Source organism: Lynx canadensis, chromosome A3 (genome assembly GCF_007474595.2).
Source record: "Lynx canadensis isolate LIC74 chromosome A3, mLynCan4.pri.v2, whole genome shotgun sequence".
Taxonomy (NCBI): Eukaryota; Metazoa; Chordata; class Mammalia; order Carnivora; family Felidae; genus Lynx; species Lynx canadensis.
Genome location: NC_044305.1, coordinates 27,397,318 through 27,416,133, shown reverse-complemented (window position 1 = coordinate 27,416,133; position 18,816 = coordinate 27,397,318). Strand labels below are relative to the sequence as shown.

The window sequence follows — 18,816 nt, the reverse complement described above, 5'->3', positions numbered from 1 at the left end:
CCTGGTGTCTCCGTAGGGAGACTCGAAGCCTGGATGTGAATCGACAGCTGAGGGCTGGAATCACTTGGAGGCCCCTGGACCAGGACCGCAAGCGGGACCTCCCCGGGTGGCCCGGGCTTCCTCACAGGATGGCGGTCTCAGAGCACTTGGACTTCTTCCAAACTCAGGGCTCCAAGAACAGGTGTTCCAGTGAACAAGGTGAGGCTGCATCACTGCATCACCCTTTATGACTCCGCCTCGGATGTCACCTAGATTCTGCCATGTTTCCTTCGTGAACGCAAGTCTCAAGCCCCCCCAGACTCAAGTGAAAGGCGCAGTGGACCCCACCTCTCAACGGGGCCATGTTCTAAAACTGCTACGAGCACTTAAAATCTTCAAGGCAAATAGAAAGTTCCCCTTGTTGGCAGGAGGCACAGGGAAGAACTAGAAATGGCAGTGGTTACCCAGGACTCACAGCCCAGGAACCAAAACCGTTACCTCTCAGGCGCACGGGCAGCCAGAGAGGAGCCCTAATCTGGCTTGGCTAGTCAGGGCAGGCTTCCTGGAGGAGGTGACGGCACAAGGTGAGTCTTAAAGAGTGAGGGATCAACCAAGAGAAATGGGAGAGGGCAACCGAGGACAAGGAGAGTAGGGGCACTCACACTGGGAGGCTGGAGAGGGGGGTTGGGGCACTGACTGTCTGGGCTTCAATCCTGCCCTGCCCCTTCTCGTGGGCAACATTGGGCAGGCCGCCTTGCCTCTCCGAGCCTCAGTTTATGGTAAAACAGGAGTGATGATAATTGCACTGTCTTCAGGGGGAGGAAATGCGTGCAAAGTGCTGGCCCGCTAGATAGAAAAACCCCTCAAACTGTCCGCTCTGCCTGGGAAATCCTCAGGTTCCCTGGGTTCTCCGATGAGGAAACAGGCAGAGATTTTGCCCAACACCAAGTATAGAACCGGGGACGACCTGAATCACACCCTATTGACCTACACTCACTCCTCACCCGCCAAGTTCACTTGGGGGAGGAGGTGTCCTTCTTCCTTGTATATGCCCTCATCCGAGAAATCTTGCGAGGCCTCCAGAGGGGATCCCCTGACCCAGAGGTGGAGCCTTGAAGACGGGAGCGGTCTCTGCCCTGATAAGGGCTTCCCCGCCCCCCACCCCCCACCTCCCACCCCTGCATTCTCCACGTCCCCCCCTCCCCCCCCCCCCCCCCCCGTTCAGCATGAGTTCCGGTAGATTTTATGGGCCGGCCACAGCAGACAAATGGAGAAGAAAAACATCCCTCTGGAGCTCTGCTCCGCTCTCAGAATCTGATTTCCGCTCAGCCGGAAGGAGGCTGGGCTGCTTTAACCCTCTGTGGGAGGGGACCACGGGGTCTGATTCAAGACCTTCCTAGCTCCCTGCCTTCCAACGACACAGACTCTTTCCTTCCCTAATGGCTCTTACTCTGCGCCTCCCCAACCCTGCCCAGGGCTCACCCTCCCCCCTCCCTCTCTAGAACTGCCTCAAAGACCCCAGATCCCAGGTTAGGGTCATCAGCAAAGCGTCCACTTACTGTGAGCATGTGATACACTAAGCGTCTTATAAACATGGGCCCTGGAGCAGTCTGGAACAGAGTGGGAAAGAACACGCGTGGGAGACTCAGACAGAAAGGGGGTCCAGCTTTGTCTGGTCTCGTTTGTCAGATTTGGGGCAAAGTCCTTAACCTGGCTGGGTTCGAGCTTCCTCATCTATAAAATGGGCTTAATAATAGGATCTATCTCATAAGGACTGTTGTGAGGAGTCGATGAAAATAGGCATGTCACGTGTTCAGTATGCAACCCTCATAAATGATGGTTGATGTCATTGCTACGACCCCCTCCCTTCGCAAACCATCATCACCCCCACTCCCCAAATGAGAAAAGCAAGGCTCTTGGGATACACCCTATCTGCTCAGTGTCTCACTTCCTCCAGTTATCATTAATCAGGACCACAAGTCCTGAATGGATTAAATAATACTGTCAATCCTTATGTTTTCAAGTCTATTTACTTTGAGAGAGAGAGGGAGAGTGTGCATGTCTGTGCACGCATGCATGGGAGAGGCAGAGAGAGAAAGAGAGAGAGAGAGAGAGAGAGAGAGAAAAGGAGAGAGGGAATCCAAAGCAGGCTCTGCGTGGACAGCACAGAGCCCCACGTGGGCCTCGATCCCGAGAACCGTGATATCATGACCTGAGCCGAAATCAAGAGTCGGTTGCCTCACCCACTGACCCATCCAGGCACCCCGCTGTCCACAAGTCCTTATTATTCAAAGAGTCCACACTAACAAATTTGCCTCCTCTCTAAAATGTACTTGCAACCCTGGGGCGCCTGGGTGGCTCAGTCGGTTGAGCGTCCGACTTCAGCTCAGGTCATGATCTCACAGTTGATGAGTTCGAGCCCCGCATCGGGCTCTGTGCTGACAGCTCGGAGCCTGGAGCCTGGAGCCTGCTTCGGGTTCTGTGTCTCCCTCGCTCTCTGCCCCTCCCCCACTCGTGCTCTGTCTCAGAAATAAATAAACATTAAAAAAAATTTTTTTTTTTTTTAAATCAACTACTCTCAGGCTTTTGGTGCTCTTAGGTGTGAGGATATTCCAGAGGCACTGGAGTGAGCTGCAGTCACCGTTAGTATTGCTGTGGGACAAATTACCCCACCACTTGGTGTCTTAAAACAACCATTTTCTGATGCTCACAGATTCTGTAATTCAGGTTTTGTAATAACGGGCACAGCAGGGAAGGCTTGTCTCTGCTTCCTGATGGCTGAGGCTTCAACTGGAAAGACTTCGACAGCTGGGGCTAGAATCATACAAAAGCATCTTTACTCACATATCTGTCCCCTGGGCTGGGAGGACTGGAAGAACAGTACAACTCATCAGAAGCATCTCCATGTGGCCTGGGCTTCCTCTCAGCGTGGTAGTCTCCGGGCATTTGAACTTGCTCCATGGCAACTCTGAGCTCCAGGCAAGAGGGTTCCAGTGAACCGGGCAGAAGCTGCATCACCTTTTATGACCCAGCTTCAGAAGTCACAGGGGGGTCACTTCTGCCAAATTCAAGTGGTCAATGCAGCCACAAGCCTGCCCAGACTCAAAGGGGAAAGGACATAGACCCCCCCCACCCCTTGATGAGGAGAATGGAGGTCATGTTTGTAAACCACTGAAGCTATTAATACAGACTTAAGAGAATTAGAGACTCAGGGGCACCTGGGTGGCTCATCAGTTAAGCGTCCGACTTCACCTCAGGTCATGATCTCACGGTTCGTGGGTTCGAGCCCCATATGGGGCTCTCAGCTGTCAGTACAGAGCCTGCTTGGGATCCTGGATCCTCTGTCCCCCTTTCCCCGCCCCCCTGCTCCTCCCTGCTCTTTCTCTTTCTCTCTCAAAAATGAATAAACATTAAAAAAAGAAAAGAAAATTAGAGATTCAGGTCCAACTCTTGACCTGTTAGTCTCCTAGCCGGGCCATCTTGGGCAAATTGGTCAGTTCCTCGGAGCCCTGATGTCCTTTTCTGTAACATGATGGCAATTACAGCGTCCAGCTTCTACCATGGAGAAGATGAAATGAAACAACGTGTCTGGCACAGAGGGCACCGTAGATGGTGGTGTTACAGATATCATTCATGTTGAGACCCGGATGTGTTGATTATGTATTTGGCTGCATGTAACGGAAACCCAATAGACTAGCTTCACCAAATAGGAATTTTTTTTAACTTTTCAAGAGTTTAGGGACTAGTGTGGCTTCTCAAAGAAATCATCAAGGACTCAGGGGCCCTCTGGATTTCCATTCTGCCATTCTTAGCATGTGACTTTTGTCCTCATGGCACCACATTGGCTGCTATAGCTCCAAACATTGCGTCTCCATTCCAGGCAGGAAGAGGCTGAAGGTTAAGGGGCAAACCTTCCTGGGAGACTCTGTAATTTCATTTGGGAAAATGAGTCTTTCCCTGGGAGCTTCTCTCTTTATCTCATTGGCCACAACGAGCCACATGGCCGTCCCTTGCTGCAAGGAAGGCTGAGAAAGGGAATGTTTATAACTAGACCCACTGCTGCCCAGGACAAATCGGGGTTCTGTTGATGGCAGTGGGGAGGGGCTGGATATTGTGTGTAGATAACAGTGTCTGCACGTCAATCTCAGAGAGCAACCTACAAATGGCTCTGCTGTGCCAGCATCACCACTGACCACGGAGGATAGACCAAAACACATCTTCATCATGGGGTCTCTTATTTAAGGCAGCTGAGACCCCCTAAGCTTGATCCGGGAAGCCTTTCCAGACTGCTCTAGGTCCCTGATCTTGTTCTTCTCTAAAATCTTACTGTCTGGGCTGAGCTAGTAAATCTGGAATGGGGGTGGGGGGGAGTATGATCTGATGTCAGAGTTCTCCCGGGGGCCACTCCCCCAGCCTGCGCACACCCCTCCCCCACTATCTAGCTTGCAGAGGGGAAGAGAAATGCCCAAGGGCACGATCAGCAGCTGAGTTCAGGATGGGCCCCGGGCCCCTGACACCTGGCCTTGAGGATTTCAGCAGGCCGCCTTGAATTTTCAAAAGACTCCTTCAATAGTGGTTTCCTTGAGCATCCTCTTGTTCTTCTGCGGGATCTCGGTGACCGTCACCTGGCACAGGTGTTAGGGCCAACCTGAGCCCGGTAGGTGGCCTGGGAGGGCTGAACTATTGAGCACTTCCTTCAATGTCATGGTCTTGGAGCACCGCCCAACATTTCTTTGGAGGGATGGAGCTGAGGGAGGGCACACATCGCTATCTCAGCTTCCCTTCGGTAATTGAGCAACTCCATGCTGGCCCCAAACTTGCATCCCCTACTCAACAAAATCAGAGTACGGCAGCTAACGGGCCCTTTCTCCCTAGAGCAGAGTTCTGTAAGCATCTAAGCTTCAACTACCCCCAGAGTGGGGCTCTTCCCACCTCATTCTCACCACAAGCAACTTATCAGACAATTCCTGTCCACTCCCTAAGCTATGTGACCTCAGGCAAGTTACTTAACCTCTCTGTTCCTTAATCTACCCCCTCTGTGAAATGGGACTATTAATAGTACTTAGTGGGTCGTGATCTCGCAGCCCATGCTGGGCTCCGTGCTGGGCATGCTGGGCTCCACACTGGGCATGCTCAACTCCTGCTTAGGATTTTCTCTCTCTCCCTCTCTCTCTGCCCCCTCCCCCACTCACACACCTGGTGCTCTCTCTCTCAAGAAAAAAAAAAGTACTTAACTCATGGGGCTGTTCTGAGGGTTAAATGAGAAAATGCACTCAAGTGCTTAGAAGAGTATCTGGCATGTAACAATCCCTCAATAATAATAAATTATTGTTGTTATTATTATTATTATTATTATTTCCATTTTCATTGCACTTTCCCCTCATAGAAGTGCCACGAAACACATTTTTTCTTCCAACATGTAACATTTCCAATGATGTTTTAGTGTCCCTTAGAGAGTAGGGCTCTGGGGAAATGCCTGGAAGTCCGCTTCTTAACCCAGCAGTGCCCGGTAACCAATGCCCCCTACTCACTACCACCTTGCTCCTATCAGACATGCTCTCAAGAAAGGGTAGGGTAATACCCACTCACACTAAGGTGGACAGCCTGGAGAAATGTCTACAGTCTCTATCAGGTAACTGATGTGGGGTGAGGGTACGGGTTTGGGTGGGAGGGTCTGTGGTCACATAAGCCTAGAAAATGCAGATTGGATTGAAGCCCGATGCGTTGATTTGCTGCAGGATTTCTCAGAACCTTTAACATGTGGGAAGCGCTACAGTTCTCTAGAAGGGGGATGCCAAATGTAGCTTCCCAGACTTTTAAATCATGGAAAGCTGGGCACCTTCCAGAACACTAGCTGCCAGGAGTTCACTCTTGAAAAACGACGGCCTGGAGGGTCCTTGAAGGAGTGAGCTCTAGCGGTGGAATCAAAGGCACCAGCCCCATGCCACAGAAGCCACGTGACGGAGGTCAATGGCGCTTTCTCATTAGCCTGAACAGCGCGACAGAAGAAAACAAAACCTGGCATCTCCGTGGCTGGATGCTTAGTACGTGCCGAGTACTGACCTGGGTCTTGGGGGAAATTGCTATCAAGCCACCTTCTGCTTGCCTCGCTTAACTGATCGTGTGACCTTGAGAAAGCACCTTGTAAAGATGAAATAATGGCAACAGTGCTCGTACCGCACATGTCGGGTGCCAGGACGGTCCCGCTTCCTCCTCCCAACCACGCTCTGCAGGCAGGCTCTATGACGATCCCTGTTTTACAGATGAGGAAACTGAGGCACAGAGACACCCGGTAAAATTTTCAAGACCATACAGCTGGTAAGTGGCAGAGGTAAACCCAACCCACCAGGCTCCCCAGTCTGCAAACTTAACCATCCGACGCTGTGTTAACTCCAGAGATAACACCTACGGCAGACTTTGCTAGTTGTTACCCGATAGCTGGTCTTTTCTTCTCTGCTAATTAGAAACCCCACGTCCGGCCAAATGGGTGGCTGCCTGCAATGAAGACTACATTTCCCAGCCTCCTTTGCAGTTAACCTACGGGCAAATACCAGATCTGGTCAATGGGACAAATGCAGAAGTGAGGTTGTAACTCCCAGACAGGTGTCCCCAAAGGGTGGAGTGTGCCCTTCCTCCTTCGCTTCTTTCTCCTTTTTTTCTGGTTGGAAAGCAGACAGAATGGCCCCTGCAGCCACTTGGGTCCATGAGACAACTTAGAGAGCGGAAGCCACATTCGACGGAGCAAAAAGATAGACAGAGTCTGGGTCCCTGACGCCATCTGCTTTAGCTGTGTAAGGTTGCATGACCAAAGACACTAAACTTAGGGACTCACAACACCGATAATTATTTATTGTCTCTGTCTTTGCCTTTCTGTATTATCTTGGCTATTCTTTGCAGTTCCTTTAGCTCAGGAATCCAGGATCCACATCCAAGGAGGCTTACTCACACGGCTGGCAAATTGGTGTCGCCTGTAGGCTGGGGACCTTGGTCCCTCCCTACGTGGGCCTCTCCACAGGACAACTTGAGTGTCCTCATCACAGGGTGGCTGCTGTCCCCAGAGTGAGTGATTCAAGAGATCAAGGCAGAAGCTCGGTGCTTTCATCAGCTAGGCAGAAGGCACACACTATCACTTCTGCCAGACCCTTTGGGCACACAAGTCAGATGTGATTCAGTGCGGGAGGGTCTACACAAGGGGGCAAATAGCAGGAGACTAGGATCACTGGGGGCTATCTTAGGGGCTGGATATACCACAGCACAGAACACCAGACCTGCAAATGCCTTGAATATGAGAGAGAAATATATTCTTATCTTGCCTGACTGAACTTAAGATGGCAAGTAATAGGGGCACCTGGGTGGCTCAGTTGGTTGAACGTCCGATTTCGGCTCGGGTCATGATCTCACGGTCCGTGAGTTCGAGCCCCGCATCGGGCTCTGTGCTGACAGCTCGGAGCCTGGAGCCTGCTTCGGATTCTGTGTCGCCCTCTCTCTCTGCCCCTCCCAAGTTCATGCTCTGTCTCTGTCTCTCAAAAATGAATAAACATTAAAAAAAATTTATAAAACTAAACATACTCTTTTTTTAATTTTTTTAATGTTTATTTATTTTTGAGAGAGAGAGAGAGAGACAGAGTGTGAACAGGGGAGGAGCAGAGGGATAGGGAGACAGAATCCGAAGCAGGCTCCAGGCTCCGAGCCATCAGCACAGAGCCCGATGCGGGGCTCAAACCCACACGCCGCGAGATCACGACCCGAGCCGAAGTCGGACGCTCAACCGACTGAGCCACCCAGGCGCCCCAAAACATACTCTTATCATACAATCCGGCCCCTTGGTAGTTACCCAAAGGAGTCGAAAACTCATGTTTAGTCAAAAACCTGCACACAATGCTTATAGCGGCCTTATTCATAATTGCCAAACTTTGGAAAAACCAAGATGTCTTCCGTAGGTGGATGGGCAAGTAAGTTGTGATACATCCAGACAATGGAATATTATTCAACGCTTTAAAAAATGCGTTATCAAGCCGTGAAAAGACGTGGAAGGAACATAAGTGGATATTTCTAAGTGAAAGAGTCAACCTGAAAAGGCTACGTACTGTATAATTCCCACTATATGACATTCTGGAAAAGGCAACAGTACGGAGACAATCCAAGGATCAGTGGTTGCAGGGGAGGGGTGTAGACGAACAGGCAGGGTACCGAGGATTTTTAGGGCAGTGAAAATAGTCGGTAAGATACCATAATGATGGTATGATGACAACATCATTATAAACATTTGTCCAAATCCACAGAATGTACAACACCAGGAGTGAATCCTAAGGTAAACTGCAGACTCCGAGTGACAATGAAGTGACAATGTAGATTCATCGATCGTAACAAACGTGCCACTCTGGTGAGTGGTGTTGATATTGGGGAGGCTATTCATGTGGTGGGGCAAAGGGAATATGGGAAGCCTCTGTACCTTCTCAATCCTGTTGTAAACCTAATACTGCTCTTTTTTTTTAATTTTTTTTTTAACGTTTATTTATTTTTGAGACAGAGAGAGACAGAGCATGAACAGGGGAGGGGCAGAGAGAGAGGGAGACACAGAATCTGAAACAGGCTCCAGGCTCTGAGCGGTCAGCACAGAGCCCGACGCGGGGCTCGAACTCACGGACCATGAGATCATGACCTGAGCCGAGGTTGGACGCTTAACGGACCAAGCCACCCAGGCGCCCCTGCTCTTTTAAAAAAAAAAAAAAAAAAAAAAAAGGAGAAGTCTTTAAGGGGCGCCTGGGTGGCTCAGTCGATTGAGCGTCCGACTTAGGCTCAGGTCATGATCTCGCGGTGAGTTCGAGCCCCACGTCGGGCTCTGTGCTGACAGCTCGGAGCCCGGAGACGGCTTCGGATTCCGGGTCTGCCTCTCTCTCTGCCCCTCCCCCACTCGTGCTCAGTCTCTGTCTCAAAAATAAAAATAAAATATTAAACATCTTAAAGGAAATGAAGTCTTTGAAAATAGATATGTTAGAGCACGTGTCCTGTGCAGGGAAGGAAAGGAGAATGAGGAATCAGAGACAACAGGAGAGAAATCAAAAGACAGTGTGTGATCAGCATACCAGACTTGCACCAGGTAGAGGAGGAACAGCAAAGCGGGCTTCACCGAGAAGCTGCACTGAACTTTGGCAGAGGAGTAGGGCTGTTGGTAAGATGGAAGGGTTGAGCGCTCCAGGCAGGGAGAAGAGCTGGGGCAAAGGCAGAGCTGGCCTCAGAGAAACTCTGAGTATTTCAGGGGGATCGAAGCCCAAGGTACCCTGGCCAGGAAGGCAGGGGGCGAGCTGCTGCCTCTCAACCCGTAGGACCCTCCTCCTCTTACCCGAGGGGCTCCTACTCAGCCCTTCAGCCTCTGTGTTGCCAGAGAGACCATATGGCCGGGGAAGGGGTCTGACTGAACTGAGCTCCCCTACGGCCCACTGTGTGACCTCAGGCAGGTCACTTTCCACTCTCGGAACGTCAGTTTCTTCATCTGTAAATTGGGAATAATAATGACACCTACCTTGGAAGTTTGTGATCCAGAAGAAGTGAGATGAGCAAAACACAATGTCCTTGCCCCATGACAGTTATATTCCAGTGGAAAGAGACAAATAAATGTGCAGTATGTTCACTGCTGTGTTTCCCAAGAGCCGGAACTATGCCTGGCACATAGTAGGTGCTCAATTAATATGTGCAGATGAATGAATGAAAGCGGTAACAAATGCTATGGAGAGAAGGAGATCAGGATAAGGTGGAGAGGGAGAGCCACAGGGATGTTGGAGGGGGTAGGAGCGGTGAGGGGCGGTGGGGGAGGGGGAGCCCTCCCTTAGGAGGTGAAATTTAAGTGAAGACTTGGAAGGAAGTGAGGGATTAAGCTATGGGGATATCCAGGGGTGGGGCATACCAGGCAGAGGTGGGCTCCACAGGTGGTGAGGAGGCCAGTATGGCTGGAGCAGGGGACCAGGAGACAGAGGACAGAGGATGGGAGGAGCTGAGCCCCTTCTGTGTGTGAGCTGAGAATGTGGCAAGGGCCCCATCGCTGCTCCCAGGGGCGAGGCTGAGAACAGAGTCAAAGCTGCAGGTCCTGGGTTGCTCCTCTATCTGGGGCCGTCCCCCAGGCCCCCAACAACCTCAGCACAACGTCCTCTCCCGTGTTGAGTGCTCGACATGTGCCAGGCCCCGGCTTTACTGGCATGAACTCACGGAACCATTACCAGCCCTCGGAATGGGTGCTATTGTTATCCCCAGTGTTCAGAGCAGGAAACTGGAGACTCCAAGAGGCAGCTACCCTTGAGCAGGACCCGGGGTTCTTTGATGCTGGAGCCCAGCTTGCGCCTACCACATTGTCCTGGAATTCTTTGTTTACAGCTCGCCTTCCCCTCTTGGCTGCAGAAGGCCCAGCTCAGTCTCATTCATGGTTTTATTTTACTCCCAGGGTCCCTTGTGTCAAAACCTGCCTGCGGAGCGAGTGAATGAATGAGCCTACCAAGTAAGCCCTCCCCGGCTTCCGGGCCCGGTTCATGCCCCCGGTTGGCTTCTCCAACCAGGAGCTGCAATGGGGAGGGGGCTGGACAGAGGAATTTCAAGCTGCCTGAGGACTGAGAGCAGAAGAGAGGGGGAGCAGGGGGAGAAAGTGAAAGTGAAGGGAGCCGGGAGCCCCTGTGAGGAGGCGCAGACAGGGAAGGAAATCTCCCGGTAATAACTCATCGGCTCAGGAAGCAGCAGCCTGGCCTGGGGCTGCGTGTGGGACTGGCCCTGTGGGGAGGGGGCCGCACAGGCTCCTTCTCCTCCTCCCCAAAGCCCAGCCTGGCTGGGGTCACGGTCAAATGAGGAGGGGTGGAGGAGCCAGGTGTGAGAACAGAACTTCCCCTGACATGGGGGGGGGGCGGAGAGGAGGGGGGGAGTTTGAGGACTTCAGGGGCGGCTCTTCCAGCAGCCAAGGGAAACCCTCGAGCTCCCCTCCCCCATTCTGGCCTGGGTGAGGGAAGCCAGGAAAGCACAGTGTGGCAGAGCTGGGAGGCATCACCCAGAAAGGAAAACAAGCCCAAAGGCACCTAGGAACCTTTCGTCTTCACTCCCTGTGCCCTGTCCACCACACAGATGCGTTAGGGTTGAAGAAGAAGTTATTTTCAAGGCCAAGCCATACTGGTTGGGCAGGTCCCCAGGATGGAGCTGGGCAGGGGGCACGACATGGGGACCCCACCCGCCATCAACAGTAATTCTTCCCAGGGCCCCAGAGAAGAAGAATGTGTCAGGCTGAACAATCTAGGTTTCCCGGGAGGAAGGAAGGCAATGAGGGAAGACAGTAGTGTCTCCCTCCCCCCCACCATGTGTGTGGTGGCATTCCAAAGAGGGAGGGGGGCGCGGATGTGGAGCCAGGGTGGGATTGTGGGGAGTGTAGGAAAGCAATTTGCATTTTAAAAAGTTTTTTTTTTATGTTTTACTTTAGTTTTTGGGGGGGAGGGGCAGAGAGGGAGAGACACAGAATGCGAAGACAGGCTCTGAGCTGTCAGCACAGAGCCCGATGCGGGGCTCGAACCCACTGACCCCGAGATCATGACCTGAGCTGAAGTTGGCCGCTTAACCAACTTAGCCACCCAGGCGCCCTGGAAAGCAATTTGCATTTTATTGGTGGGGGGGGGGGGAGTGGGACAGGGGTGATAGTGAAGTCACAGGCTGGGGCTAATGGCTCCACTCACTTCTTGTTAAGACTGAAGGCCAGAGCTCTCTCATCTGTAAATCGGGGTCGGGGGTACCCCCCACAACTTCAGCAAGGAGCAGTAAAGATCAGTAAAGTACTCAGCACAGTGGGTGGCACACAGTAGGACGTCAACCAAAATGTCAATTCCATGAGGGCAGAGTTGGTCACCTCTCTATTCTCAGACCTAAAACCATTCCTGACATAGCAGGGATCCAAGAAATACTTGTTGAATGAATGAATGAATGAATGAAGCTACTGGCGTTTGTGTTGTTTTTGTTTCGCCTTTTTTTTTTTTTTTTTTTAAGTTTGCTGTTAAGGATGTGACACTGTGGAATCCTTAGTTGGAAAGATTCCAGTGTTTCTCTACGTGTTCTTCGTGGACACCACCCTAATGCAGATTCCTGGGTCCCATTCCAGACCTGCTGAATCAGAACGGGGGGGGACCCAGGAATCTGTCCTGTCAACAGCCCCCCTTCCCCAAGTCTTACACAAACGAAAGTTGCCGAACCGCAGTATTAGAATGTGAAGGCGGGAAAACCCCAGGCTAGTTTCTCTGCAATCCTCTTTCGGAACGAGGAAACTGAAGCCAAGAGAGTCCCCCTGCGGGTCTAGACCGCGGATAAAGGGTCCAGACCTGGGCACACCCACCCCAAACCCCCAGACCCCCCAGCCCCTCGCCCCGCTCGCCGGCGGGGACTGAAGCCTTCAGGGCGGGTCACTTAGCTCGCGGGCTGCTTTCAACCTGGGGAACCGGGGGCGCGGGCGCTTCGCCATTGGCCGGGGCGCGGCGGGCGCCTCCCCATTGGCCAGGGCGGCGGCCTCCGCCCCCGCCGGGGCGGCCTCGTGATTGGCCCCTCCCCGGCTATAAGGCGGGGGCCGGCGGGGCCGTGGGAGCGCGCGGCAGCGCACGGCGGGGCGCGGCAGACGCTGGGACGCGGCGCACGGAGGGACGCGGCCGGGCGCCCATGGCGTTCGCGCTGCTGCGCCCCGTCGGCGCGCACGTGCTGTACCCGGACGTGCGGCTGCTGAGCGAGGACGAGGAGAACCGCAGCGAGAGCGACGCGTCCGACCAGTCGTTCGGCTGCTGCGAGGGCCTGGAGGCGGCGCGGCGCGGCCCGGGCCCCGGGGGCGGGCGGCGGGCGGGCGGCGGCGCGGGCCCCGTGGTGGTGGTGCGACAGCGGCAGGCGGCCAACGCGCGGGAGCGGGACCGCACGCAGAGCGTGAACACGGCCTTCACGGCGCTGCGCACGCTCATCCCCACCGAGCCGGTGGACCGCAAGCTGTCCAAGATCGAGACGCTGCGCCTGGCGTCCAGCTACATCGCACACCTGGCCAACGTGCTGCTGCTGGGGGACGCGGCCGACGACGGGCAGCCGTGCTTCCGGGCGGCGGGCAGTGCTAAGAGCGCGGTCCCCGCTGCCCCCGACGGCGGCCGCCAGCCGCGCTCCATCTGCACCTTCTGCCTCAGCAACCAGCGCAAAGGGGTGAGTGCGCGGAGCCCCAGGACTGTGGCCGCGGGGCAGGGGTTGGCGGGGGGACGGGGCCTCCTAGGGAGCAGAAGAGGAGCAGGGACCCCAGTTGAAGAGAGGGGGAAGCGACAGGAAATTCGTCGGGGGGCTGGGGGGGGGGGTGCTGCGCTCCAAGCCCAGGGTTTGGTGTGGATGGAACAGAACCGCTCGCTCAAAGTCCCCCAGACACAAGTGGTGCAGGAGAGCCCAGAGCTCGGGCATTTCTTTGAGAGCAGACATTGCTCATTGAGAGACACCCCTTTCCCTGAAGGTGTGCTGGGGAAAGAGCGTGAGGAAATGGTCACAAAGGCCATCATTTAATGGGCTCTTCCTGTGTGCGAGGTGCGTTCCTCGTCCCTTTTCACCTTCCCAAGAACTCAGCCAGGCAGGTAGTTATTCTGGCCATTTTATCCCTGATGAAGATCCGAGGCTGGGGGGGTGTGATCCCATGCCCACAGTTACTCACCTGGGAAACCGGGATGCAGGCTCTGTTGCTCGATGCGTGCCTGTTGCCCCGAACTACCCTTCCCAGTAAAGTAGTGGTCCCGCATCCTAAGACTTGACCCGAGGGCAGGAGACTGAGAAGCAAAAGGGACGCGTACCCCCAGCTAAAACTCTGAGGCAGCCAGCGATGAGCAGGAGTGAAGACGGGGGGTCTCCTGAGGGCACCCCAGCCCCAAATGGGATGGAGTGTGGGGCAGAGTCATTGTTGAGTCCGCTAGACGGAGGTGGAGTCCCACGCGCGCTGGTGCATCCCACGCGCACTGACAAGGATGAGAGCCAGCCTGGGAGCGGGCGAGGGGGGCTGGGTAGCGGCACAGGTTGCCTGGGGGCTCTCCTGGTTGAAAGCTGGCTCTCCTCCTGCCTGGGCCCCAAGGAGCCCGCTTCATCCCTCATCTTTCCCTCTCGGTCCTGGAGACTGGGAGAGCCCCTCAGGGGCCCACAGCCTTTTGGAAAGTGAAAGGCCGCGAGGGATTGGAGCCAGGCCTCTGAGACCCCCATTCTTCGGTTCTTAACAGCTGCTCTGGGTCCCCCGCTTCACTCTGTTCTGGGGAAGCCTCTGGGTCCTGGCCTCAGACCACCCTCCTCTGACTCATCAGACTCCCAGTCTGGCCGCTCACCCCCATGGCTGCTTCAAATTCCCTGAGTCAGTTTTCTTAGGCTCTGGTTTGTACCCTGCCGCTCCCAGCCGTGGGCCCTGGTCAGCGTTCCAGGCTGGGAGGGGAAGCCAGGTGGGCCTCAGGCCTCCAGATGTGAAGGGCTGGCTGGGCCCACGGTGATGCGCTTCGCCTGTTCATTCAGTTCATCCAGCCTTATCTACCCAACAGTCGCCTTTTGGTGGCCCTGAGAACATTCCCAGAGAAGCAGGTTGTGGGTCCCCACCCATCACAGTCAGGATCTCCCAGTGCAGGGGCAGGGCCAGACCAAGGGCATGGAGACAGGGACGCTGCACTCTCCTGGTGGGGAGGCGGAGCACCAAGGGACTGTCAGAGCCCAGAAGGTGCCCCCAGCCAGGGGCTGAACTCCTGACAGATGCTTGGGAACAGAGACAAGGCTGGTGAGGGGGTAAGGAAAGGTGTTCTAGGGACAGGGCACTTCGAGAGTTGGCATCAGGATGCCTGACGTAGAGAAGGAAAGGGGCAGAGCACAGAGGGGAGGCAGCCTTGTTGGGCACTGATTTCCTGTGCTAAGCACTCTTCACATATTATGGTTAAAGCCCCTCAGTGGCAGTGGGGGAGGGAGGGCCTCTGGTTATCCCCACCTGCCTACCAATGCTGTCACTGGTTCGGAGACGCCGTCCGTGATGAGGTGAGGGTTCGGATTCAGGCCTGCCTGATTGGGAAGTGGGAAAGGTTAGTCGGGGTGGGGGACTGTAAGGGCAGGCCTCAGGGGAGAGGGTGTGCCTACCATATGCCCCAACACCAACAGCAGGTGGGGGAGTTCTTTCTGCTGGTTTCCACCTATCCCATGGATCCCAGGGACGCTGCCCGGGTCTGCCTGTTTCCCTGCGATCTGTCTACAGGACCAAGAACCTAGCCAAATTTGGCTGCAGAAGCCAGGCTCATCCCTACAGGCTCCCCTGGGATTAGGCGAGAGGGGCGATCCTGGCCAGCTCTGGCCCCTCGAAGGCTCCACCGAAAGAAAGCTGGCTGTCTTGTGGGGCCACTGCAGGGGCTCCCTTCTGAGCTTTGGGGGCCAGACAGCTCCAAGACCCAGAGTCTGCCACTCTCCTCTGAGCCCCTCCCTCCCACATGGCTGAGGTGGGGGTCACCGTGGACCACCCTGTTCTCTGGAGCATCTTTCTGTTTAAGGAGGGGTTTGGTGTGGCCCTCTGTGATGGAAATAGCAAGTAGGAGATGGGGGTGGGGTTCTTGTCTCTCCCATTTTCCCTTCTGTCACCTGGGGGTGGAGCTGGATAATATCATCTTGGAAGGCGCTCCCCAGTTGGCATAAGCAGCTCGGGAGCTGACGTGGCCCGGCGGGTGGTGGGGCAGGGGGTACCGTTACCAGGTGATGCTGATAATGATACTTGTGAACATCTATTTAAAAAAAATTTTTTTTAATGTTTATTTTTTGAGAGAGAGAGAGAGAGAGCATGAGCAGGGGAGGGGCAGAAAGAGAGGGAGACACAGAATCCGAAGCAGGCTCCGGGCTCTGAGCTGTCAGCACAGAGCCCGACGCGGGACTTGAACTTGTGAACCGCGAGATCACGATCTGAGCGGAAGTCAAGCGCTTACCGGGCTGAGCCAGCCAGGCGCCCCACTTGTGAACACCTATTAAACACTTGGGGTGTGCGTGATGCTGTGCTAAGGGCTTCACCTATAAATACGTATAATCGGTCCTCACAGCACCTCCACGTTTCATGTGGGGAAACAGGCTCAGTGAGGTGAAGGCACCTGCCTGAGGTCTGACAGGTAGTTCGAGGCAGAGCGGGGGTTGACGCCCAGATCTGTTTCACTCCGGCCCAGCTCCTAACCACCGTGCTTCCCAGAGCCCTGGGCGCTGAGTTCCTAGGGGACAGAGAAGCTGGGGCCTAGTCAGGGCCCTTCTAAGTGCTTTTGGCACTTTGCAAGTCTCCTTCACAGCTGCATTTGCATGACGCTGCATCCTGGGGCGGCAGTAGAATCACTGTGTCCCCACGTCATAGACAAGACACTGAAGTTCAGGGAGAGGAAGGGTCCCAGCGTTATCATGAGACCAGGGTCTCCTCATGCCTGCCAGACTTGGGGTAGAGGAGTCCCTCCCCCTTCCCCCCCCCCAAAAAAAAAACCCCTCTGCCCGTCCCGAGGAAATAGAGTGAAAGAGTGAGAGGCCAGTGTTTTTACCCCCCAGCACGCTACACCCTCTTCCTCCCCACTCCTGTCCCCCTTTCTCAGCCCCTCCTGCCAGATTTGTGTGAGAAGCCTAAGCCCCAGGCTCTGCTGGGACGGTGGCCTCAGCCCTCAAAATAGCCCTGCCTGTGAATGAACATGTTGTCCCTGGGCCCGGAGAGCCTCGAGGGAGGCTGGGCTCACATCTGGATGGATCTGCCCCAACCTGGGCCCAGGGGCGGAGGGGACAGGGGGCAGAGCTCCCAGATGGTCGGCTGTTTCTCTAGATGGCTGACACAGATGCCTGTCCTGCCATCTCCTCGCCAGGCTTGGTGGGGTGAGCGTTTGCAGTGGGATTTCAGATACCAACGTGTCCTGGAAGCAGAACTGACTGTCGGACAACATGGATTTCTAGCCCGGCTTTTTTACCAACTGGCTGGGTGCCTCTGGGCCAGGCATTCCACCGCGGGAGCCTCAACAGAGGGGTTGCTCTAATGCCCATGACCTCACTGACTTAGAGTGAGGATGAAACCCACGTGTCAGACCTCACAATACCGGGTAGGGACAACCCCCGCAGGGTGAGGGACAGGTGGCTTCGGGGGCTGCCATCATTTGCCCATCTTCCAGTGGGCACCACTGATTCAAGCAGCATTCGTCGGTGCCTGCTCCACACCAGGCTCAGGGCTACAGAGCGAAGGACTTTTCCCTACCACCCCCTGAGCCCCCAGCCTGATGGGGAACAAAAAGAGACCCCGCCGTCCCCTTCTGAGTTTTATCCTGGTAGAATGTCCCCAGAAGTGCCGGGTAGTGGCAGGAAGAGAAGCCCTCCCAGGGAGACAGGACCAGAGAGCACGTTCCTGGTGGAGAGAACACCTTAGGGAGGCCAGAAATCCACAGTCTACTTCTGAAGGTTGATGAGTAAGCCACTGGGTGGACGATGGGGCAGCGGGGAGGATCCACTGTGGGGTTTGTTTGTAAATGTAAAATATTATGATTTAAAATGTATTGGATTAAAAAAAAAAAAGAAACAACAAATTACATGGGGAAGAAATGAAAAAGGTAAAATGTGGGGCGCCTGGGTGGCTCAGTCAGTTGGGTGTCCGACTTCGGCTCAGGTCATGATCTCACGGTCCGTGAGTTCGAGCCCCGCGTCAGGCTCTGTGCTGACAGCTCGGAGCCTGGAGCCTGCTTTGGATTCTGTGTCTCCCTCTCTCTCTGACCCTCCTCTGCTCATGCTCTGTCTCTGTCTCAAAAATAAATGAAAACATTAAAAAAAAAAAAAAAAAGGTAAAACGTTACATAGCATTAAAAAAAGAAAAAAAGTCTCCCTCCCATCCATCTTGCCTCTTGCCTCCTCACAAAATTCCTCTCCTCTGAGGAAACCCATTAGCAATTTCCCTTATGCCCTTCTCTCCAGAAATCTCAGCACACAGGAACATCCACTCGGTTCTTGCCTTTGTCCTTGAATGATGTTATCTCTCCAATATTCCCTGTCAGTCCTGAGGAGTCTCTTCTGCCTTCTGCTGTGGAGAAGTTTATTGTGCGGCTGTGATTTATTTACGAGGTCCCCTAGTGCTGGACACAGAGGTTAGTTCCAGCGTTCATGGTGACCTGATCGGACTTCTTTCCTCCTGCAGGGTGGCCGTCGTGACCTGGGGGGCAGCTGCTTGAAGGTGAGGGGGGTAGCCCCCCTCCGAGTGCCACGGAGATGAGCCTAGACCCCTATGGCAGCTATTCACGCAGGACCCCGGAGAAGGAGGCCAGAGGGCGGCCGCTGGTTGAACAGGGGAGAAGACCCCAGGAGCCCAACCCAAACCTCTTTCGTGTTGGGACCTGAGGACCACGGTCTGGGCCCATGACCCTGTGGGCAGGCTCCCTGGGACATCTCCACCACACCCCAGAGAGCCACGAGGACCCATGCAGCCAGTCCCAGCCCTAGCTGGTCAGAGACAAGGCAGAACTTTTGGAAAAACAAAGACTGTTGGTGACAGAGGATGTGTGCATATCTGTGAATGAGTGTGTGTGTGTGTGTGCGTGTGTGCGCGCGTGTGTGAGAGAGAGAGAGAGAATTGGTGGGTTTAAAATAAAAAAGTATTTTTAAATAAAAGATATTCCCATCTGAAGAATGGGGGAGGGGGACTCCCAGCAGAGGTCGGAGGTGGCCTCTCTCCTAGACCCTTGACAGAGGCCCAGATGCCGCGGGTGCTCCCCTGTGCCCTGGAGGGTGTGGGGCCGGGGGGACGTCAGGAGGACCCCTCTCCGGAAGTCAGAATGACTAAACTTTCCCCACAGTCTTCGTGAACAGTCACTAGCTGTC

At 54.5% G+C, this 18,816-nt stretch overlaps 1 protein-coding gene across 1 annotated transcript; it reads left to right on the top strand.

Moving 5' to 3' along the window:
• Nucleotides 1–12,645: 12,645 nt before the first annotated feature.
• TCF15 (transcription factor 15) lies at nucleotides 12,646–18,561 on the top strand. The gene is made up of 2 exons (XM_030308995.1): nucleotides 12,646–13,164; nucleotides 18,137–18,561. The coding sequence occupies exons 1-2, from the start codon at nucleotides 12,646–12,648 to the stop codon at nucleotides 18,209–18,211; spliced, it is 594 nt and encodes a 197-aa protein (XP_030164855.1). The 3' UTR covers nucleotides 18,212–18,561.
• Nucleotides 18,562–18,816: the final 255 nt, after the last annotated feature.